The sequence below is a fragment of the Rhinolophus ferrumequinum genome, chromosome 6, assembly GCF_004115265.2.
Source record: "Rhinolophus ferrumequinum isolate MPI-CBG mRhiFer1 chromosome 6, mRhiFer1_v1.p, whole genome shotgun sequence".
NCBI classification, from domain to species: domain Eukaryota; kingdom Metazoa; phylum Chordata; class Mammalia; order Chiroptera; family Rhinolophidae; genus Rhinolophus; species Rhinolophus ferrumequinum.
Genome location: NC_046289.1, coordinates 10,107,511 through 10,131,007, shown reverse-complemented (window position 1 = coordinate 10,131,007; position 23,497 = coordinate 10,107,511). Strand labels below are relative to the sequence as shown.

The 23,497-nt window shown below is 50.4% G+C and overlaps 1 protein-coding gene across 1 annotated transcript in view; it reads left to right on the top strand.

Moving 5' to 3' along the window:
• Positions 1-23,497, top strand: part of RIN3 (Ras and Rab interactor 3) — a 111,220-nt gene that overhangs the window by 22,785 nt on the left and 64,938 nt on the right. The window contains exons 2-3 of the mRNA XM_033108117.1: positions 8,981-9,185; positions 20,328-20,445. Coding sequence (XP_032964008.1) covers positions 8,981-9,185; positions 20,328-20,445 — 323 coding nt within the window. The remainder of the gene's footprint in view (positions 1-8,980; positions 9,186-20,327; positions 20,446-23,497) is intronic.

Below are 23,497 nucleotides of genomic sequence, written 5' to 3'. Positions count from 1 at the left end.
TCCCAGAAGGCTGTGGGTGTCTAGGGTTCCCAAAGCACAAAGTGGCCAGGGCCACAGGCCAGGCAGAGGGAAGCTGTGGGCCAGCGATCAGAGCGACTGAGAAATGGGTGCTGGGGGCAAGCCTGGCATGCCGGGAGCAGCCACCGGAAGGGTCCACAGCACTGAAGCTGGGTGCCTCCTGCAGGCTCCACCAGCAACCTGGCAAGGCTCAGTGTGGACAGCCCTGGGTGACGGTGGAGCACCGGGCAGTCAGCCTGGACGGCGGAGCTGGAAGCTGGGCGGTGCCTGACACACACTGAGCTGCAGGAGGCCTGCAGCTCAGACAGGTGTGGAAAGTTTGAAGGCCTTTAACCTGCCAGACCCCTTGATGTGGGCTGTGACGTGCAAACCAAGACAGCCTGACCTGTTCTCAGCACTTCCGGGGGCCGGAAGACCTGCTTAAGCTGACTTCCCCTCTAGAGGCTGTGGGCAGGGCCCACAGAGCCTACTCCGGGTTCCCTGAGGCTAACACAGGATCAGCGGCCCTAAGCTGCCCTCTGTGCCCCACCTCATTATAGAGGCCTTTTGGTTTCTGGGTGAGGTGAAACCCAGGGAACTTAGTCACAACAGGATTTTCCAAACACTGTTTTTGGAACTCCAGGCATCTTTGGGGACCCCAGGGCCTCGTGCAGGTATTTAGCCTGTAAAACTGGACCGGAGGCATTTGCCATGTTACACATGTGAGAGAATCTGATTCTGAAACCAGCTGCTTCTCTTCCATCCTCACGCGACCAGCGTAGTCAGCCTGGAGTTGTGTTTTTGGTCCTGAGTCCACCAAAGGCTGGGCCAGAGGTGGAACCAGGCAGCAGCTGTGGCTCAGCTTTCCCACATCGAGGAAAAAGCATCTGGAAGAGAGGAAGCCACAGAGAAATGGGCCTGGCTGCCTGCCTTCTCTCAGGCTGTCTGCTGGGACAGAGCCAGCCTGGCTTAGAAGAAAAGCCTTCAGGTGGCATCTAGCCAAGAGTCAGTTGAGTCACAGAATCATGGAATTCATAGTGCTGGAAGGACCCTTAGTCCTTGATCGGATCCATGCGCAGTAATTGCAGAGCCCAGCCGCTGCTGCTAGCCAATACAGAGCCCGTGGCAGACATCACTAGTAGATCCTAGCGTTCTTTCTCTGCTGAGCCTTCAGCCTAACTGTCTAGGCAGCAGCTGCCAATCAGCTGGGCTCACATGGAAATTCAACCTGTTTGCCATCCCAGATCTTGCCCAACCTTCTCATGTTACTGAAGAGGCCAGTGAACCTAGAGAGGGGAAATGAGTTGCCCGAGGACACGTAGTGAACAGCAGAACCAGACCACGGTCTCCCGAGTCTGAGCTCGGTGCCATTTCCTTTATGTCACACTTGTTCTCCTTGATGAATGCAGCACTTGTCATGTCACTACTTATCAACCCTTGTTCTCTCCCTTCATTTCCACAATGTGATTCCAAACTCAGAACCCGACAACTACACATTGGGATGGTAGAGCGGTCTCAGGTAGCGGGGCATGTGCGGCTGAGGGCAGCCTTCAAATTCCAGTGGTGTCCTGCAGCTGGTAGCCTTGCAAAGACATATTGTTATGTATTCAGGATTTTTGCAAATCAGTTGTTAAATCACTGTGTTCTTTCCTTATGCGGTTCCATTTGATCCTCACATGACCTGTGAGGTTGGTGCCACCGTCTCATTGTTTACAGAGGGGACACTGAGGCACAGAGGGGTAGAGTAGCTGGCCTTTGTTCATCGCACCAGGGCTCTGGGAGGGGGAGCTCTCCCAGCCCCATGTGCCAGCTGCCGGCGTTGCCTGGCGCTGCCAGCATCTTCATCTGCCATCCAGGGTACTGTTCTCTCTGCCATCAGCTCCTGGCTGTCACAGGGCAGAGAAACAGCCCAGCGACTTTCTCTGGCTTTTGCTTCTGCTTTGCTGGCTTTTGTGGCAGCTGTCAGAAGGTGTCCCTAAAAGTCCCCTGGGGTTTGGTAGTTGGGATGGACTTCTCTTAAGTACCTTCCAACACTGGCCCTCGGGCTCCAGAACTGACTTTAAAACACCAAGAAAAAAATAGCTGGAGTCATTGAACTGGCAGAAGGAATCGGTTTAGCTGCCAGGCAACCACCCCTAGTCTGTAGCTCCTCAGCTGTGACATGCTCTGGGACCTGCGGGGAAGGTGTGTGGATGGGGTGTTTTCTTTTGTTTCATTAATTAAATATTTCAAGCATAGACAAATCTAGGGAAAAACATAGCAACGCCCTGAGCACCCATAATTCAGCTTTGTTAAATCCTATCATTTTGCCATATTGCTTCAGATCTTTTCAAAATAAATAAATGAGCCTCCTTCACACCCCTCCCTGATCCCATTCTCCTCCTCCCCCCCGGAGGTAACCATCATCCTGAATGTGGTGTAGGTAAGCACCCGCAAACAAGACGCAGAACTGTTGTGTCTGTAATTTGCCTCTTGAATTCAACATTGGGTTTTTTTGATTCGTTTGATTTTAAAACTTTTTCTTTTGACATAATTTCAGGCTCCCAGAAAAGTGACAGGAATAGTCCAATGAATTCCTGTATGTGCATTCTTCACCCAGATTCACCAGTTAGAAACATTTTATCACATCTGCTTGTTCTCTCTCTCTCTCTCTCTCTCTCTCTCTCTCTCTCTCTCTCTCTCTCTCTCTCTCTTTTTCCTGAAAACTGTGAGAGTAAGTGACATACCTTGTGCCTCTTTACTCCCATGTAGTTCAGTGGAGATTTCCCAAACACAAGGACATTCTTTTACTAACCTCAGGACAAGGATCAAAATCAGGAAAGTAACATTTGCGCAATAAACAGGATGTTGAAATTTAACCGTGTAGCATTGGCTCCTGCCTTTGAGCGTCTGTGTGCTCGTCCAGGGTGCATGAGCCACAGCTTATTTATCTATTCTCTTATGGGTGGACATGGGTCGTTCCCATATTCTCTTTGGTGTAAATGCTGCTGCAGTGGCCATGGTCACCACACCTTTAGGCCCAGGAGCATCCTGGGACTGGGGCAGCTGGGGTCTGGGCTACAGCATCCCGTCCCTTTTGACAGATTGCCTTCAGAGCAAGTACACCTCTTTTCATTCCCAGGGGTGCCTTTCCTTCTTGGTGCTCCAGTGGCTTTTAGGGGGAGCAATGGGTTCTCGCCTATCTCAGGCCATTTTTCATGTTCTTGCCATAGCAACAGGTGTTCCTGGGAGAAACAGGGCATGACCACAAATGTGGTTACCCAGGTGGAATAACCACTTATTGGAGGTGCTCTCTCATGTGCCAGATGCTGCTTGATGCACTTTATGGTATTACCGGCTCCATTGCACAGATGAGAAACTGTTGCCCGTCGAGGTTAAATACCTCACCCTAGGTCACATGGCTGCGATAAGGCAGGGGTTGGGACCGAGCTGTATGTATAAGTTCTAGTTCTTTATCTTCAGGCCGTGCAGATTGTGTGAAATAAGCACTGAGTCTCTGATCTGTGAGTTTTTAGTGAGAGGGCGTCCACGGAGAGGTCAATGCCTCTTCCTGTGACGTCCCACACCCCCCTCCCCCCACCTGCCCTGTCTTTCTGGTCCCTTCCTCTCTGTGCAGATGGGAGTCATTTCATTGAGGAGCAGTTGGCATGAAGGAGAAGGGAGAGGATGCGTGTGGGGGACAGCAATGAGTCACTGTCCCCCCTCACCCAGGAGTGCCAAGGCACGGCATGGCATGGCCTCAGGGTCAGAGTCAGGGAACACTGCTCTCCGGGCCTCTGGACAGCCTGTCCAGACTGAGAAAGGCGCCACTTCAAACTGGTCCTCATGCACCTCGTACAGAGTGATCAGGCCATCCCATAGCGTGGATCATTGCAGCCATGCCCGGCCCCTCCTAGCCAGAGGGCACTGTGAGGGCAGGGACCAGGCTTCTCCGTCCCAATAGACCCCGCCTTGGTCTTGCTGAAGCTGGGAGGCCGGCCTGCCGGAGGTCAGGATCATAGGTGGGATGGAGGTGGCCTTTCCCAGGCCTCCCCTTCTGTCTGTCACTCCTCCCCACCCCCCACCCGAGTTCTGGCCAAGTCCACACAAGGGGACCTCAGTTCTCCTCACAGTGAAGCATCATTGGAACTTCCTGAGCGGCTTCCCTGGGGCAGACAGAGGCGGCCCAAAGCCGGGCCCTTGTGAGCTGGGAAACTGCAGTGCTTCCTTCCAGAAGGCAGCATCCAGCGGGGCCCGTCCCCCCAGCTGCCACCTCACCACTCACCCCACACTCCGGTGGCCGCCTTAGACTCCCCAGCCTGCATGAGTGGAGCTTTCCTCTTCTTCTCCGGGTTTTATAGGCTTGTGACGGGGACGCAGGGACCAGGCCGTGGACATGCCATGCCACTTTACTCCTCTCTTCAGGGCGGTGGTGAGAAAATCTACCAGGTGAACACGATGCTGAGTACAGGCCTGGTCCCTGCAGCCCCCGGCCAGGCTTTTCCCGGGTGTCTGACCACACGGCAGCTGGGTGGGGCAGCCTGCATGTCAGAGGCTGTCAGGACCACTGATTAGAGCTAAGTGCTCTGTTCAGAAGCGGAAGGAAAACTAGTCATGGAACAATCTCTCTCTTTCCGGTAGAGTTGCTTTTAAAGTGTTTGATGCTCATTATTTTGCACCAGCAGTACCAGTAATTACCTAAGGTCCCTGTGGCTGCCTTTGCAGGGCCCTTGGCTAGAGTTTGGCTGTTGAGAGGGAGGGCATGGGTGTCAGGGTCGCCGGCTCTGTCAGCAGAGGACACACCCAGCACCTTGTGGGCTCAGCGACAGTCCCTGGCCATTGGAGCTGATATGGCAAGGCTGTTCCATAAGAGTAATCATGGCAGTGAAACAAAGCCAGATGGCAGTGCTGGCTCCAGGCGTCCCTACCTGTGCCATCTTGCTTGAGCCCGACAGTCTAGCCCCGAATTCCATCCTTGACATGGGCACTTTGCAGTCACAAGTGAGCACCTAGAGAGCTCAAGGCACCCAAGGCCCAAAGTCAGCAGGGATGCAGGGACGAGAGAGGGCAGCTGCCTGGCCCCGTCACCCTTCTGTGGCCCAGTCACAGCAGGCGTCCGAGTCACTCTGGCCCTCCAGGGCCCCACTGCTCCTGTGGCCTGGGGCAAGGCCCAAACCACACCCAGCCTTAGCGGCTCCTTCTCTAACTTATTGACCTTGGTGTAGCCTTTGGCACTTAGAGATTCCTCCCATCCTATGGCCCCCCAGTCACCACTGAGGGGCCCTGCACAAGCCTTTGTTACTTCTGCACTGGCCCACCCAGGGAGAAAGGAGAACATTGAAAGAGTTACACAACTCCTGGAAAGCAGTATCTTAAGAGCCTCTGGCTTCTCTAGTGGTTTAGTCTGAGCAGCCAAGGTTGGCCTCTAAGTCACTCGTCATCATATGTTTTCTGGGACAACCCCAGTTCTTACTTGTCTTTTCACCAGCACTAGCTGGGATCACGGTGTAAAAAGGATCCTCCAAGTTGTGTGTTTCTGGGCCCAAAAAATGGACGTCTTTTTTCATGTCAAGCCATGAGGTTCACAGGCACTTGAACTTGGGGGTTACCTCTGGGGCCAGATGTTTTCTTGGGGATAAGCCAAGTGCAACACACAGACATGTGCCTCATTCACTCTAATCAAACGTGCTAAGCCCTAAAATCAAGGCTACAAAGTAGGAGAATTGTAGCAAGCAGAGGAAAAGAAGAATTTCAACCAGAAAAACAATAGTTAACATTTACTGGGCACTTGACAAACAGCTCACTGAATTTTCACAAGAACCTAATCAGGTAAGGACTATTATTATTTTTTTAGACATGCATAAACTGAAGCCCAGAGAGGTAAAGTAACTGGCCAGACATCACACAGCCTGGATTCAAACTTAGGGCTTCTAGAACAGTAGTCAAGCTTCTGAACAGGTCTTCAAGGATGGGGAGAACTTTATCCCTGATAGTTTACTATAAAAAGTTTTTAACATGCAGAAGAGTTAGAAGAATTTTGCAGTAAATACCCATATACCTACCACTTAACTCTTAATGTTTTTATATATTTGCTTTATTAAATACCTATCTTTCCCTCTATCCATTTGTGAATCCACCTTATTTTTTTTTAATGCATTTCAAAAAAAGTTTTCAGGTGCCTCCTGAATATGTTATATCATTAACTGTAATTCAGTGTTTATTTATGGTTCTTTTTCATTATTCTGATAAAATTTCATATGATAAAATGTCAATACACATGTCTAAGTGTATTATTTGCACTTCGTATAAAAGGGTTCATACAGTATACGATTTTTTTAGATATGGCTTCTCTCATTCAGCATGTGTTTGAGGTTCATCTATGTGGTTCTGTGCGTCATAGTTCCTATTTATTGCTCCTATTCCATTGTGTGATGGATGTACCACTGTCTTTTTGTCCATTCTCCTATTGATGGATCCCTGGACCAGTTTGGGGCTATTATGAGCTCAGCTGCTACGAACATTCATGTATGGGTCTTTTTGTGGACGTGCACATTTCTCTTAGGTATGTGCCTAAGTGTGGAATGGCTGGGTCATAGGGTAGGTGTATGTTTAGGTCTATAAAAAGCTGCTCTTTTCCAAAGTGGTCGTACCGATTTATAGTCTCACCACAAATGCACAGGAGTTCTGATTGTTTCCATCCTCTGCCATGTGATGCAGGCAGGCTTTTAATTTTAGCCATGCTAGTGGTTGGGTCGTGGTATCTCATTGTGGTTTTGATTTGCATTTCCCTAATGACTGATCATGGTAAGTACTCTTTCACCTACTAATTGGCTATATGTATGTCTCCTTCCTTGAGGAATCTTCAAATCTTTTGCCCATTTTAAGGCTCCAGAATCCTTACAGGGACCCCTGGCCTGCCCCTCTCTGACCACACATCCTCCCACTCTCACCCTGGCACCCCCCAGACTTCCTCAAGGTTTCTCTTGGATCCATAACTCAAGGGCTTTGCTGTTCTCTGCTTCTGGAATCTCTTCCCTTCGCTAGCTCTCATCACCATCTGACATACTCTAGGTTACCCATTCACCTTGTCCATCATCGGACTCCTCCCCTAGATGTTATTTTTTTGGTTTTGGTTTTTCTTTTTCTTTTTCCTTTTTTTTTTTTTTTAACCACTCTGTCCTCAGATCTAACCCAGTGCCTAGAACAACATCTGGCGCCTGCAAGCCCTCACAAAATATTCATAGTATGAAGGAATGTGAGGCAAGCCGCCTCATCTTCCCAGAGCCTGTTTATTTGATCGTAGCTTTGGTTCCACAGGAGAAAATGAGGAGCTTTGTCCCAAAAGCCCAGGTCCCACCTAGGGCCACCCAGCAAATCGTCAGGCCACCCCCTGCCTATTGCACAGATGAGGAAACTGAGACCCTGCGAGGGAACCGCCTTGCCAAGGTCTAAGCCTAGTGAGTGGCAGAGGAGGTGGGACCCGATCGGTCTTACCCGGCTGCCATTAGAGTCCTAATTGGCCCCTGAGGGAGGCCCCAGGCCAAGCCAGGAGACATGAGAATGATCATAAAGCCTTTTAGTGCCAGAAGATATTTTTGGTTTTTAAGGGTGGTTAGTGGAACCTAATGGGCCTCAGAGTGCTTATTTTCTGGGTAGTTTTGGCCTCCAATGGTTTAATTCTTTCCCAGAGGAGAGGTAGTGACCGTACTTCAGGGCCTAGGAAGAGGTTATATCAGCATCAGCCGGGTTGCCTCAGCCTTGAGCTCCAAATGAGACCCACAGGCCCAATTCCACAGGCTGTGGACGTCCATGGGGCTGCCCTACTGCCCCTTCCAGCCCCCTGGTGCCTGCAACTGCCGGGGACACTCCTGTTGTCTTGGTCACGTGGCACAGCCTTGTGTGTGGACCCAGAGGGGAATCCATGAGTGCCCACGTGCACACAGCTTCTGTGAGAGGGAGGGCTTCTCGGAGCATTTGGGAGTGGGGGCGTCAGAGGACGGAGTTTGGTGCTGACATCAACATATCCCTCCTCACAGCACATCTATAGTCCGGTCTCTGCAAAACCAGCTGCTTAACACCACACAGCTCTGCTGGGCCAGTGTGATCCAGCACGTCCCAGCCTCTCCCCTCCCCCAGGAGGCGGTTCCACCTTTCTGTTCCTTTAACAGGGCTCATCCTGGCTTATCCCTCCCCCAGGCATTTCCTTCCAGCAAATACGGCTTTGATCACCGGTGTCCTGGACATGACGGGGACACAGGGCAGAACGAAGGCACCAGGCACGTAGTCTGGCTTTACAAATACCACCCTGTCTGATTAAGGGTTTCCCCTGAGAGATTTAGTTCCTCAGGTAGAATGAAAACAGACCACACAGTCCCCCACCTCAGGATACGGGGTTCAGAGATGCTGGACTCAGTGTGTGTAGGGGGTGGGTGCAGCCAGCGTGCTGGGGGAGGGGCCCAGGATCTCTTAAACTGGACCTCTACTTTAGTTTGGCTGTTTCTTAGGCCTACGATTCTCCTGCCCCCACCCTGACCTGTTCCGTCCTCATCCTGGGCAGGGAGTGCTGACTGGGAGGAGGCACAAGGCGGCCTTCTGGAAATGTGTGTGTCCGTGGTCTGATAGAAATATAATACAAGCCACATGTGTAGTTTTTAATTTTCTATAGCTTCATTTAAAAAAGAAACAGGTGAAGTTAATTTCAATAATGTTGTATTGAAGCCAATATATTATTACCATTTCAACATGGAATCACTGTAAGATATTACTAATGACCTATTCACAGCCTTTTTTTCACATCAAGTCTTTGAAATCCTGTGTGTGTGTCACACTTGCAGCATGGTTGAATTCAGTCATCCTATTTTAAGTACGCAGTACAGTACAGGACAGCACAGTTCTCTATCTTGACGTGGGTCGTAGTCACACAGGTATAGACACATGTACAAATGGTTGTAAATCCCTTTCTAGAGGGTTGCAGGGTGGGCTGATCATTTGATTCTGTTCTTAGTCCGATTCCAGACGTTGACAAAAGAGAGGGAGAGGAAGAGGAGGAGGAAGATGGCATGGGGCCCTGTCTGCCAGTCACCCCAAAGAACTGCCTTCGGCGGGGCATCAGCGTCTTGGAGAAGCTCATCAAAACGTGCCCAGTGTGGCTGCAGCTGGGCCTGGGCCGGGCGGAGGCGGCCAGGATCCTGCACCGGGAGGCAGCCGGGGTGAGTCGGGGTCTCTCCATGACGTGGCCAGGAGGCGAGTAGGGGGGCAGGAACTGCTGGGGGCGGGGGGGGGCGGCACGGAAGCAGCTGCCCATTAGCTTTCGTTTCTTAGGTTTACTAGGTTTCCACCAGGGCGTTTTTTCCAGAATGCAGGAGCAGGGGACTGGTGGGCCAGCTGGCTTCTGCTTTGGAGAGCAGGTGTGTGCACTGAAAAGCAGGGGGATGTGTGGCTGGTGTGGGCTCTCTGGGCATTTGCGCCCCTGAGGCTGGGCTGACACATCAAGAACTCGGCCAGGCATCCTGGTATTAGAGAGTATCAGGACCAGAGGGGCCCTGAGAAATCATTTCACACCCCCTTGTTTTACATAGGAAAATAAGGGCCGGGTGAAGATGAAAACAAGGGCCAGAGGATGGGTCAAAGCTTTTGAGAATCACTTTTCTCCCTTTGAAATGGGGCCATTAATAGTACTTTCCTCCCGATAGTGGAAGCATTACATGAGGAGACGAAAGGACACGTAGGTAAGGAAAGACGAGTCCGAGCTCATCCCCCCACTCCAGCCCCCAAGCAGTTTTTCTTACATGCTGCTTCCTTTAAAAAAAAAAAATTACAGTTAATTTGTGTAATTATAAAAGTGACGCACATATGTGCTCATTGCAAAAAAAAAAATATGCTGGACAGAAGTGATAAAGGAAAGCAGGGAGGTTGTAGTCCTCAAGAACACAAGATCTGCTACGTATCCCACCAAAAGGTTTTCAGTTTTGAACTGCCTGAGGCCTTCAGAGCAGATGATGAATAAAACAGAAAATCAAATGGGGACTCTCGCCAGCAGGTATTCCATTTAGCATTCCCAGGCCCGGGCCCCTGGCCCACCGCCCACTCCCTATTAGGTTCCAAGGACACCCCTCACTTTCCCAGCCTTCCTAGGAGAATGCAGCTCAAAAGCAGGCTCAAGTGCAAGGTTTTGATGCTGCAGGATGACCACTTTCTGGACCTCTGTTCTTCAGCAGGAAGGGTGCGTCCTGAGTACATGTGTCGATGGGCGGTGGACCAGATAATGAGGACCCGTCCAGGCAGAAGGGAAGGGCGTCTCTGCGGCAAGCTGGGCCCAGTATAAGCGTGCATGCTCTGTCAAAGGGTTCAGTCCTCTCTTCGAAAAGTTTAAGATAAGCCCAACTCAAAATAACAATAGTGGTTCTACGAGGAAAATGCTTATTCTCCACAGGCCTCAGGGTCTGGGTAAACCCCGAGGACAGCAGAATTGGAGCAGGCCCGCCTCTTGTTATGTTCCCTGCCCTTACACCCCACTTCTCCCCAGGAGCATTTGTATTTTCAAGCAGAAACAAAGCCTTAAGCTCATGCTCTGATCAAACGATTGACCAACTTTTACCCAAAGTTGCTCTTTGCATGATTGTATTGATCCTCACAGTGGTTTCTCTCTGGTAGGTGTTATTAGTGTCCCTATCTCCAGATAAGGAAATGCAGGCACAGAGAAGTTAATCCACTTGCCTGAAGTCACACAGCACGTAAGAGGAGTCTGCCTGGTGTGATCTTCAGGGATGCTAGGGACGGAGGGGCCTTTGCCGCATGTCACGCCCTCAGAACTGTCTGAAATTCTGCCAGTGCAATGGTTTCACTGGTTTTTTTAACGATATAGACACTATGGGCGGCCCCCATGCTGTGAGAGCTCCTAAGGTCTTTCAAGATCACTTGAACCCACCCCTCCTGACACCAGTGAGAGACAGTGCTTCATCATGTCCAGGGCTAGTGGTCAGGGATCCAGCCCTTTTGTCCTAAATATCTATACGACCTTGACCTTGTCCCACCCCCTTTCCCACTCCCTGCAGCCTGCTTCTCTGATAAGGTGTTGGGAACATATTGGCCCATTTTTGCTTTGTGTGTATCTAGAAACGCAATCAAAAAGCCACCTTTCTTCATTCGATACCCAAACAGTGGTTCTTTGTTTACTTCAGAAGTTTTAGATTTACAAAAAAGTTGCAAAGATAGCACAGTCAGTCCCTTGCACGTTCCTCACCCAATTCCTCCCATGGTTAACGTCTAACATTAGTAGGGCACGTGTGTCACAATTAATGAACCAATACTGACACATTCGTGTCACCAAAAGCCCATACTTTATTCATGTTTCCTTCGCTTTTCCCTAAATGTCCTTTTTCTGTTCGAGGGCACCATGTCACATTTAATCATCATGTCTCCTTCCCATCATGTCACGTGGCTGTGACGGTTTCTGAGACCTTGTTTTTGATGACCTTGACAGTTTTGAGGAGTCCTGGTCAGGCATTTTGTAGAATGTCCCTCAATTGGGGTTGTTCAGATAGTTAGACTGGGGTCATAAGTTTTGGGGAGGGCGACCACAGAGGTAAAGTGCCATCCTCATCACATCGTGTCAAAGGTACATACTGTCAACAGGACTCATCCCTGTTGACATTGACCTTGATCACCTGGCTAAGGTCATCTTTGTCAGTTTCTCCACTGGGAAGTTACTCTTTCCCCCCTTTCCATATTGTCCCCTTCGGCGGAAAGTCACTGAGCATAGCCCACACTTAGAGGGTGGACTGTCATATTCTACCTCTTTGATTGAGTATCTACCTAAATTAGGTGGAATTCTTCTGCACAAGAAATCTGTCTCTTCTCCCTCGTTTATTTATTTACTCAGTCATTTACTTATATCAATATGGAATTTATATCAATATGGACTCGTGGGTATTTCTTTTATGCTTTAGGTTATAAACCATGATCTGGGTACTCTGTGTTCATTGCTACTGGAATGTCACTGCTTCTAGACCAAAAGTTGGTTTTTAATGAGAGAAACTTCTAAGATTGCTTTTGGTAGTGGGGGTGGGGTGGGGAGCGGTTAGCTCAAGAGTTGCAGGATCCTGAGTTTTGATGTGGACCAGCCCTGTAGGTGGTTCCAGGCACCTTCCCCAGGTGTAAGCCCAAGGAATACCAGTTCCATTCCATATCAGTTTGGCGAAAGCATCCCTGACGCCCCTCTCTTGTCCCTTTGGGGTGCTGTGGCCAGTGCAGTCAGCAGTTCTTGCAGGTCAGCTGTGTGCCGAATATCACCTCTCCTCTTTCTAACAGCCCCACAGACCAGGGCAGGCTCTCTCTTTGCAAGTGAGGGAACTCAGCAACTCTGCTGGTGAGGAGCCTGCGCTGAGTGATACAGCTACTCGTGGCAGAGTGTGATTTGAGCCCACCAACTGCCTGCCTTTGAGGGCTTTGCACAAACACCATGTCTTGGCCTCGTCCCCAGAAATGCTGATTTGCTTGGTTTGGAGTGGGGCTGAGGCATCAGTAGGTTTTAAAAGCTCCCTGGGTGTTTCTGATGTGCAGCCAGGATAGAGGAACTCCTCCATGCCATGGTACAACTTCGTTATAGGTAACAGGAAGGTGGGCCACATGTGTCCAGAGTGAACTCCAGCCCCTGGACCACCGAGCTCCGCAGTCATAGCAGCTCCTGCACTTGTGGCCTCTGGGGAGAACCAGCCACTTCTTTTCCTGCCCTAATGGGCATGATTGGAAATTTTCCCCAAGCAACTGGAAAAATATCCTAAAATAACAAAAGTGGAAAAGCAGACAGCTCTAGATTGTCCAGGCCAAAAATGGATAGTGAAAACAAAACTATCCAGTTAAAACAAACAAAAAAACAACTACACATTTATAGTGTATTTAGTTTTGGGTTTTCATATATTTATTTGGAGTGCAGTAGCTGCATGCTTCTCTCCCTAAGCATATTCTGTCCCGGCTATTACTGAAATCAGTTGGTCTTTCCAAAACCCACACTAGCTGAAGGTAGACAGGGAGGGCAGCTGTTCCAGCCTCGGGGGTTGCAATAATTTATCCATGAAACTAACCTTTGTGCTAGCCTCTTGGATCTGGGAAAGACCCCAGGGCACTGATGCTGGGAGAGTATCTTCTAGAAGGAAGGAGTCCTGGGACTTTCACACCCCTCCCCCACTAGACTGGAAAAGCCAGCTCAGAGAGAAGTGAATCGCCAAGGGACACGCAAACCAAGGTCAGAACTAGGAGGACACCATCTGTCCCCTCATGCAAATGCTCTGCCCGCTGTGACTGTTGCTTTTTGGGGGTGGAGATTGGACCCTCTGTACGGGCAAGCCTCCATCAGCTTGTCCAATTGGGGAAAGAGGATTCTTCCACTTTCTGAGAGTTCCTAATCCAGTGCATTGGCAGAGCTGCCAAAAGGGGGAGAGAGAAAGAGGGAACAGAAGGAGCAGACTGACTCAGACGTCAGCTCAGCGAAGCACCAGATGATGCTTGTTTCCAGAGAGGAAAGAGGTTGAGTGAGGACATGGGGGCGAAGCAAGGTGTGTCGGCGGTCTGGCGAGTGGGGGAAGGCTTTCAGGAGCAGTGGCAGGTGGAGGGTCCCACTGTGGGCAGGAAGTGGACGGCTCCACTTGTCATAATCCCAGGGTGCTCACAGGTGAGTGTCCTAGCGACGGACAAAGAAGGCCCCAGTGCCTGCACTTGTCACCTCATGTCCCCGCACTGCTCAGCTTGAGCTAATGTTTCATTGAGGGCTGAGGCCTGCAGTCTGGAGCTGCGAATGAGGGTGTCTTTTCCTGTCCAGGGCTCCTGCTGCCCCACCGTGTGGCCTTTCTGACTCAGGAAGTCACCCACGAACCGTTGAAGGTAGGAGTGCTGCCTCCGTGTAGGAGGGGACTCTGAGGCAGGCAGGGGGCCACCTGAGGCAGGGAAGGGAGGCACCAGATAGTGAGTGCTCATTGTACAACAGGGACTCCACCGAAGTCACCTGTGCAGTTTTTTTCAGTAATCCTTTGAGGCACTGGGTCAGCTGGGAATGCTTTTTGCTTCACGTAACAACAAACCCAAACAACAAACCCGAACCCACCTCTTCTAAGGCTATTATTGTTTACCTGACGAGAAATCTGGAGGTTGGGGTCCAAAGCTAGTTTATTAGCTCAGTGATGTCTTGAGGACCCCAGTCCTTTCCCCCATCTTTAAGGTGTTGGCTTTTGGTCCTCAGGTTTGTCACCTCATTGTAACCAAGTGGCAGCTGCAGCTCCAGCCATCTCACCCATTCCAAGGCAGGAGGTCACAGGCAGAAGGCTTTCTCTTCCTAGGCTCAGCCTTTTTATCACATGTTCTTCTAGGTGCCTGATGGGCCACCCCTAACTGTGAGAGAGGCTGGGGAAGGGGGTGAATGACAAATGAAACAGAATAGCTGTGTTTGGCTTTGAACAAACATGATTCATCTCCCGAGACAGGATACAATGCACCCAGGTCAGAATTGGGGTCAGTTAGCAAGGAAAGGGAGGGGCTGGTCCTGGGGAGCTAGCTCGTACTGACTGTCACAGGCTGGGGCCGTTAGGATCCCATTTTGCAGAGGAAGAAGCAGCCCCAAAGAGACCCCACAGCTAAGAACTGAACTCAGAGGCAGGCTCCAGAGCCCACCTGCTAAAGTTCTACATGGAAAAGCCCCAACGCCCGGCTCTCTGGACCTTCCCCTTTCCCTGTCTTTTTGCCAGTCCCCTCCCCACACTGTTTTCTCATTCGTGCAGTGGGTAAAATAGCCCCAGCCCCAGGGAGGAAGTTACCGCCAGGTATCAGAAACCTCTGCCTGGTACCTGGCATAAAGAACGTGCATAGTTGACACTCGGCAGGTTGCTTGGGTTGGAGGCCAGGTACTGTAGTGGTCACAGCCCTGGCCTGAAGGCCACTGGCCTTGCATTCCTGTCCTGGCTCAGCCACTAACAAGTGATGTCACCTCAGGAGATCTTTTGGCATCTCCGGGTCTTTCTTTGGCTGGAGTGAGGAGTGGGACACATCACTGACTCAAACTCCATTCCCCCACCCCCCAAGCTCTGGGGTCCCTCAGTAGTGCCTCATAGAAGGAAGAGAAGAGGATGGACCCAAAGGATGAGGCCTCACGTCTATACACCCCATGACTATATCATTACCTACTATTGCATAGCAAGCACACACTCTAAAATTCAGGGGCTTAAAACAGTCCCGTTTGATTGGCTCACGATTCTGTGGGTCAGCAATTTGGGCTGCATTCTGCTGAGCAGTTCCCCTGCTGGTCTCCTAGGGTCAGTCATGTAACTGCAGTCATCTGGCAGTGTGACTGGCGCTGGCTGGCCTGAGATGGCCTCACTCACATTGTCTGGCGGTTGTGCTGGCTATTGGCCAGGCCCTCGGCTCCAGCAGGCTCGCCCGGGAGCGTCTTCACGTGACAGTTATGGTCCAAAAGGGTGAGCACGGACGTTGATGTCCTCTTAGGACCTACAGGCTCAGCACTCCTACAGTATCGCTTTTGCTGCATTCTTTGGTCAAAGCAAAGTCCTAAGGCCACCCTTTCAGGGGTGGGGAAATAGATGCTACCTCTGGTGGGAGAGAGCTGCAAAGAATTTGTGGCCATTTTAATCTGCCACAGAATGAGTGGTCTTTGAGTCCTTTTTTCCTATCTCTTTGTTTGGCTAACGATACCTAATAGTAATCTTATTAATAATTATCATTTATTTCTCAAATGAGATTATGCATATAAAAGTCTTAGCATGCGGTTTAGTGCTCAATAAATGCTAGCCGTCTATATAATAAATATCATCGTCATTATTTTATTTAAGGGCACACCTGTGCCTGGCATTTTATATGCACGATTAGCAATTCTCACAGCAACCCTGAAAGATGGATGTGATAGTCTCATGCTTAGATGAGGAAACTGAGAGCCAAAGAGTGAAAGTAACTTGCCCAGGGACCCACAGCTAGTAAGTAGCAGACCTGGGATTTGAGTCCCACTGCATCTCTAAAAAGTTAGCTGGCAGGGGATAGAAAAAGTAAACTAGGGAGGCTTGGTGAATTTACACGCGGCAGCCCCCCAAGGGTGTGGGAAAAAGAGTTTCCGGGTGGCTCACTCATTTGCTTCAGTGCCCTGTGCACTCGCCTGCCAACAACCGTATAACCTTAGAGGGTAACCAGGGGGACCCCCAGTGGCGGTGGAGGGAGAGGGGCATACAGACAGCTCTCACAGGTGCTGTTCCTCCTCCTGGCACTGACCCTGGCTGCACTGGCCGCGTTTAAGCACGGAGATTCCTCCCATAACCTAGAATGCTTTGCAGGGGTCCACTACATGCCCTTCCTTCCTGCCGTTTGCTTCATTGGGACAGTTTTTTGAGGTGCTGCCTGTGGATACTCCCTAGAAGGGACCCTGTGACTAGCTGCGCAGCTAAACCTCACTGAAGGGGAACACAGAATAGACCGTCTAATTCTGAAGGAACAGTGGCCAAGGCAGGCTGTGGTTCTGCCCAGAGCAGGCACCTGTCAGTGCCCCCTCTCCCGCTGGCAGCTGGGCAGGGTCAGGGGACTCGTCCAGGCTCCCTCCCCAGCTGCCCCCACTAACTCATAACCTCGTCCATCGCCTCACTGCCTACCCCCCGAGCCTTATCTTGGCTTTTCACATAAGAGCCCCAGGACTTGGCCAGACTGGGAAAGTACTATGTGAGCCTTTGTGGCCATGCTGAAGGGGGAAGAAGGGTGTTGGGGTGATCAGAAACTGGGGACTTGTCAGAGTCCAGCCTGGGGGACTCTCTACCCCCATCCCCACCCTTCCCCTCAATGAGTAGCTACACAGACATGACGGCAAAGAGAGGTGCTCGTGGTGACATCTGGGTCTGCGTCCCTCTTCTGCCCTTCCTGTCCGCGTGGCCTTGGGTTTCTTTGACCTCTCTGTGCCCTGAGTCCCCCATCAGGGGGAACAGTAAACAGTACCGGGGGTGATACCCCCATGCCTGGGCCATAGCGAGACGTTAGCCGCTCTTTAACACCTGTGGCTCCTTACCATCAGCCGAACCACTCTGTCAGGAAAGCCCCTCCTGATTCTTTTTTCAGTTAATGCATGTGGTAGAACTGATCCCCGGTTTAGAATGGAATCTGAGACCGGAGACCGCACAACAAAAACCAACTGCGGGGCGGTGGGTGGAGGGGGGTGACAGGGATGGGGGCAAACGGAGACCAAGTCCTTAGCATCCATGGAGACTCATTTGTCCCAGGGGGTACTTCCCTGTGCCATACTTCAGGATCTCTCCCAAGGCCTTTGTGTTTTGTTTCTTGTTTCTGCTGAGTGCTCTTAGGTGTTATTAACCCCCATTTACAGATCACAACACTGAGTCCCAGGAAAGCTATGGAATTACCCAGGGCCACAGAGCTCATAACCGGCCGCTCACGGTCCTCTGAGAGCCCGAGGAGAAATACAGATTGTGGACTGTCCCCCAGCTTGGAGTTCCTGTTCTGAGCGCTCTGGTCTTCTTTCTATCAGCGGAACTTGAGCATAGAGAACAGGGTCCACGTCTCAGCAGAGTGAAGAAATCCAGACAGTTATGTGCTGGGTGTGAAAGAGCCAATTAGATGGCAGGGTGGCATCGAGGGAGGTCCAAGTTGTCTGCATGGTTTGTCATTGCAGTCACCCTAGGGAGAGATCAGTGGCTCAGTGGGCATCTAAATAGGCAAGGAAGAAGGTAACCGGCCAGTCGGGTAAGAAATACATGTGGCACTGTGGCCCTGGCCGTTGGTGTCCTGTCCTCTCTCTCTTCTCGTTTCTCTCTCTCTTCTGCTGTCTCTCTCTCTGTCTCTCTCTCTGTCTCTGTCTCTGTCTCTCTCTCTCTGTCTCTGTCTCTCTCTCTCTCTCTCTCTCTCTCTCTCTCGCTGTCTCTCTCTCTCTCTCTCTCTCTCTCTCTCTCTCTCTCTCTCTCTCTCTCTCTCTGTCTCTCTCTCTCTCTCTCTCTCTCTCTCTCTCTCTCTCTCTCACACACACACACACACACACAAAAAGCCCATCCTTCTTATAGGCATTCTTATTATCTTCTATTTTCTATGCCTGTGTTTTATTTTGAAAAAAGAAAGGTTGGTGGCATTTGCACTAATGGGTCATGACCCACACTTTGAAAAACACTGCTTTCCTACCTGTGCCATTCCTGACACCTCAAGGATGGAGCGAGGCAGCTCTGCCATGTCCCTGTGCTTCTGAACAAGTGACCTGGGCACATGTCCCCTGACAATACACCCGCGTAACGGGAGCACTTTCCCTACAAGGACAGAAATCCCCAGTTGTTTTCAGTTCAGAAGGGCACCAGCCTCAGCTCTGCTCTGGGTCAGGGTCAAAGGTCCACATTTGCGGTGCGTCTTCCTAGGGGCAACCACCCTGGCTCAGGCTCCCTCCCGGTGCCCCTGCTCCCCTGGAGCTCCAGTAGGGAGGCCTGGGAGCTCAGCCCCGAGTGCACTCACACACACTCACAACACATGTACCCAGTCATGCACTCACTATCCTTCTGACAACAGTTCTCCGACACCACCTTGGGCAATGACTTACCTCCTCTACCTCAGTTTCCTCCTCTGCAAAATGGGAGAATAATAGTGCCACCTCAATTGCTTTTACTAAGAGAATTAAGTATGATCATGGAATCTAAGGAACTGGTTTTTAGGGCTGGGGGCAAGACCAGGGAGGCGATACGTGTTAGCTGTTAGTGTCATAATGATGTCATCATGTTTCATTAGCAGGTAGAATAACAACATTGTATTAATGAGCGTCATAACAAAACCATATGAGAAAAATAATAGTAATCAGTAACAATAGCAGAGAATGTGGAGCGTCCCCAGAGGGATGGTAGGACAGTGTGCCTCAGTGGGGAAAGGGAGGAAGTGCCCTCCCAGTGCTCCTTGACAGCCCCTCACTTTTGGGGCCATGTCCTCAGGATGTCCCCAAACTCTAGCCCACGTGCTTGGGGCCTCACGGGAGAAGCTTAGACTCCAGGGCGGGGACATGGGTGGAGGGGAGGAGTGACCCTTCCCTGGCTGAGGGACACCCCCACCCCCTTCGCCAGGGGAAGCTGTGTCCCCAGATGCTGGGGAGATTCCAGAAGGTATCTATCACCTGGAAGGAGGGATGAGCTTGGGTAAGGCCAGGGGAGACTGTAAAAAGGACATTTTAAAACCAGTTTGTGAAAGGAAGCAGGCAGCTCCTCCCCATGGTGGTGGTGGAAGGGCACTGTCCCTGGGGGCCACCGTGGGTGTGAAAACTGGAGTCACAGCCTCCTTCACTGAGCAGAACACTGACAGAGCAGGAGAAGTAGAAGTGAAGGGTCTGTAAATATGCCGGCTCTGGTTTAGACTTGGGGTAATGCTTGGTTACTAGAGCAAAGATGTGTCCTCGAGGCCCAGGGGTGTCGTCCTATCAGACTCAAGTAAATCCACAGAAGAAGAAAGGACAGGGCCCTCGCCGGGTGGGACTTGTGGTGCAGGGAGAGGCTGGGTGGGCTGGAGCTCTGTGGCAGGGACACCAGCATCTGGGGCCAAATGCCCTTCCCAGCTGTCCTGTGGGCCAAGCCCATACTGGTATTTACTCAGGCGTCATCACACACAGCAACCTGAGGAGGGGCGTCATGTTAGGATCAGAGAGTGTCTCAGTTTCTTCATCTGTAAAGTGGGGATAACAACAAAACTCACGTCAGAGGATCATTGGGAGGATGGAGCAAGTGAACATATCTGCAGAGTTCTCATAACAGTGCCTGTCACAGAGAAAGAACTATATTAATTAGTAGCTATTTTTATTTCTCTGGGGGAAAAAGTGTGACTCAACTAATACCTGTGACTGTGTCCATCAGCCTCCCCTGGAGCGTAAGTGGAGTGCGAGTTGAAATTCAACCTCACTCCTGAACGGCGGAGCTTTTGTAAGTGTGGGCCCTGGAACACCACCTGCCTCAGGTTCAGCTGAGGCCACACTGCCCCCTCCATCCGTCCCCACCAACCGAACCAGCATCTCGGAGGTGGGACACGGGAATCTGCACTGCAAATGCCCCTTGCCAAACTCTGTCTACAACACAGAATTCTTTGGGAAACATTGATTCAGTTGAACCCCCTTATTCAGTTGAACCCCCTCCGTGGGCAAATAAGAAATTGAGACTCAGGAGCCAGGGGACATAGGCCAGGTGACATATGGCTGTTGGGGCAGAATCCCCAGTTCTCCTGAGGGATGCCTGACTGCCCACCCTGCCTCCTTGTTTCTGGAACATTCCAGATGACTTCCATCTCACTGTTGTGTTTCTAACTGCCTCCCTAATCTTTGATTCATTCCCCCTCTTCTTCTGTCACAGACATTCCTGGTCCGCCAGGACAGCAGCTTGAAGCACCTGGTCCTCTGTGTCCACTTCCCTTCCCTGCAAAAGAGCTCATCTGAGGTGCTCGAATATACCATCAAAGAAGAAAAGTCGAGTAAGTACTCATCTTTCCATTCTGGCCTCGGACCACACTGCAGCAGCTACACCCCCTAACCACAGATGCTCGCATCAGGCCAGAGGGATTTAAAATTAGAAGAAAGGGGGAAGCTTTCAGTGCACTGAATCTTTTTGGCCAGGTTTGCCTTGAACTCGGTTTATCACGCAATCACTGTGAGTTTCCGCTCACCCATGTTATGGCTCGTTGGCTCTGCTTCCTCGTGGCTGCTGTGAAGTTTCCTCCTGTTAGCTCAGGCTGGAGACAAGTAAGAGATGGGGAGGAAAGGTCTGGGCCCCTGGATCCTAGTGACACCTCAGCACACACTCAAACCCTGATCTTGGACAAGCCACCTCTGGGAGCCGATTTTCTCATCTGTCAAGTGGACATAGTAGTGACTTCCTGCCTGTACCAGAGAGCTTTGTAGGGTCACACAGGCAAGTGGTCTGAAAGACCGGAATCCTGTGTGTGTACGGGGCTGCCAGGAACAGACACACACTTCAGGGGAAAAATGTTTTGGGGCTTCCAGTCAAGGGTAGGTTTGTACTGGTACACAGTGAAAGGTTTGGGCTTCCCCCTCCTTTCAGGAGCCATGTCAGGTATTAAGATCCAGAAAGCCAGGTCAAAGAATCTGAAGAACATTCCAAGTATAAGCTTAGATCCCCTTATAAACGGATGCAGGACACGTGAGAAGCTTTTTACTCTTGGTTAGCCACAGTGATAACAGTTAAAGAAGATAAAATAGTTATTAAGCATTATGGAATTATTATAAGTATGTAATATAAATATATTTATATAATTGTATGTTATATGCTTATGTAATTTATATTTACATAATTAAATATTATGTAAATATTTATTAAATATTTTGGAGCACTTGTTTCTTAAAAAACCCATGTGCCTGACACTGGGAAGATGCAAAAACGAATAAGACAAAGTCTAGCCTTAAGGGCCTCCAGTCTAATTGGAGGGTGGGGAACATGACGGGGGGGGAAGAAACAGACATCAGCACTTGTGCAGTGTGATAGGTGTGACTCCAGAGGGACCCTGGGCCCAGGGACACAGAGCATGCACATGTCGAATGAACTCAGAGTCTGGAGGCTTTGCTAGAAATTAATGATAAAGATTTATTCAAGGGTCTTAGGGCTTTCAAACTGCAAACACAATGAGGCATCACCCAGAGTGTTCTGAAGAAAAAAAACTAAGAGTTCTTATAGAAAAAAAAAAAGCACATTCTTGAGAATTATCAGTCCTGCATTCGTAGCCCTAGGATTGGTCCAGGACAGTTATTAGTCAGATGTCCGGCAGTCAGGAGAATGGCTGTCAGGTGGTCTGGATACATGCGTCCTTCAGGGGGAAATCAGGGCTCTCTGGAGGTCTGATGTATGTGCAGATGCCTGTTCAGGCTTTGACGTAGGACTGGAAAGTTCAGACGTTTAAATTCCCAGGCTAGTTAGAACAAGAATAGAATCGTTTCCTCATGCCTTCGCCGACTTGGTTTTAGTAATGTAGCAGCTTGACTATAGTGACTGCATTTTATTTCTTCACTTTATTCCTCGTAGACCATTGTGGGAAGGATTCCGGGAGGGTGTCCAAGAGGAGGGAACACAGGCTGGGTCCCAAACGATGAGTGTATTAGTTCAATGAAAGGCTGATTTTCTAGCTCAAGAGGTGGAGGAGAAAGTGAAAGCAGAGGTAGGTTCCTGCTCTTGACGCCTGGGGGCCTTTCTATAGAGACCCGAACTCTCAGAGAGTGGGTAAAACATAAGTCACTAACTGTAATTCACAGTTAGTTTATTAAGTGTATACTCTGTGTCAGACACTCTTCTACCCCAATTCTACCATTGGGGACCCAGCAGGGAACAAAACAGAGTCCCTGAATCTCAGAGCTTACATTTTGGTGGACGGAGGAGACAGTAAACAAGTAAACAATATAGGGTGCCTGTCAGATGGAGAGTCAGGCTGTGGAGAACATGGAAAGGGGAAGATTAGCCAGCTGCTACAATAATCACAAAAAGTATAATGGCTTAAACCCAGAAAAGGCTAGTTTCCCGCTCATGTGCAAGATTCCTGGTCAGCGGGGAAGGCTTGTTCACAAACCCTGGCTGGTGGAGGCCCTGCCACCTTCAGCTGACGTCTTCCTGTGTCCTGTGGTTGACTTCCACACCAGCAGCCTGGAAGGGGAAAGAGCACGGAGGAAGATTGTGGGTGGGTCTTACCAAGGCCTGGAGGTGGGTGCTTGTCCCAAGTGGGTGCTTGTGTTCCACGGGCTAGCACTCCGTCATATGATCACGTCCAACTGCAAGGGAGACTGGGAAACATGGCACAGACACGTCCAGGCAGAAGCAGAGGGCTTGGATCTTGGTAAACTGCTGGGAGCCTCTCAGAGGATAGAGTGTGGAGGATTGTTCATTTATATAGCAAACCTTAAGGACCCCTGTCCTACAGCACCCAGCAGGGAAGAAAGTGTAGGGATCTCAAAGAGAAAGGAGTGTTGTAGTTTTCCCAGGCCAAACATTGAAGTCCCTCTACTGACTAGAAGGGGGGAAGTTGTCTGGGGCCCCGACTGCTCCCCAGGAACTGGGGCCCTTTCTTAGACGGTCTCAGCAGGTGTCTCTAGAGCCGTAAAAACCCTGGGTGTGTTCTTGGCGTCCTGGGAGGAGACAGCCATCAGCCTGTTTAATTACGGACATGCCTCTTCCTGGGAGTAACCAGGCTTCAGGGACTTGCCTGCCCAGACACCAGTTGCCTACAGCCCTTTAGAAACCCAAGAACCAACTGTGCTCTTAAATTTGAACACCAACCTCAGGAAAGTAGCTGAAAGTGGGGAGTAGTGACGCGCTGAACATGTTACATATCAACACGTGTTCTGGAGGTGCAAGGAGGGAGCATTGTTCAAGGGCCGGCTGATCAGGGAGGTTTCTTGGAGGAAAAGAGAATCAGGCTGGGCCGACAGAGTATCTGGAAGTTCTGCTTTTCTCCTTCATCCCTATGCTTCTTTGCCTCCTCCCTGCCCCAGTCTCCAGGACACTTCTAGGTCTTTCCAACCCAA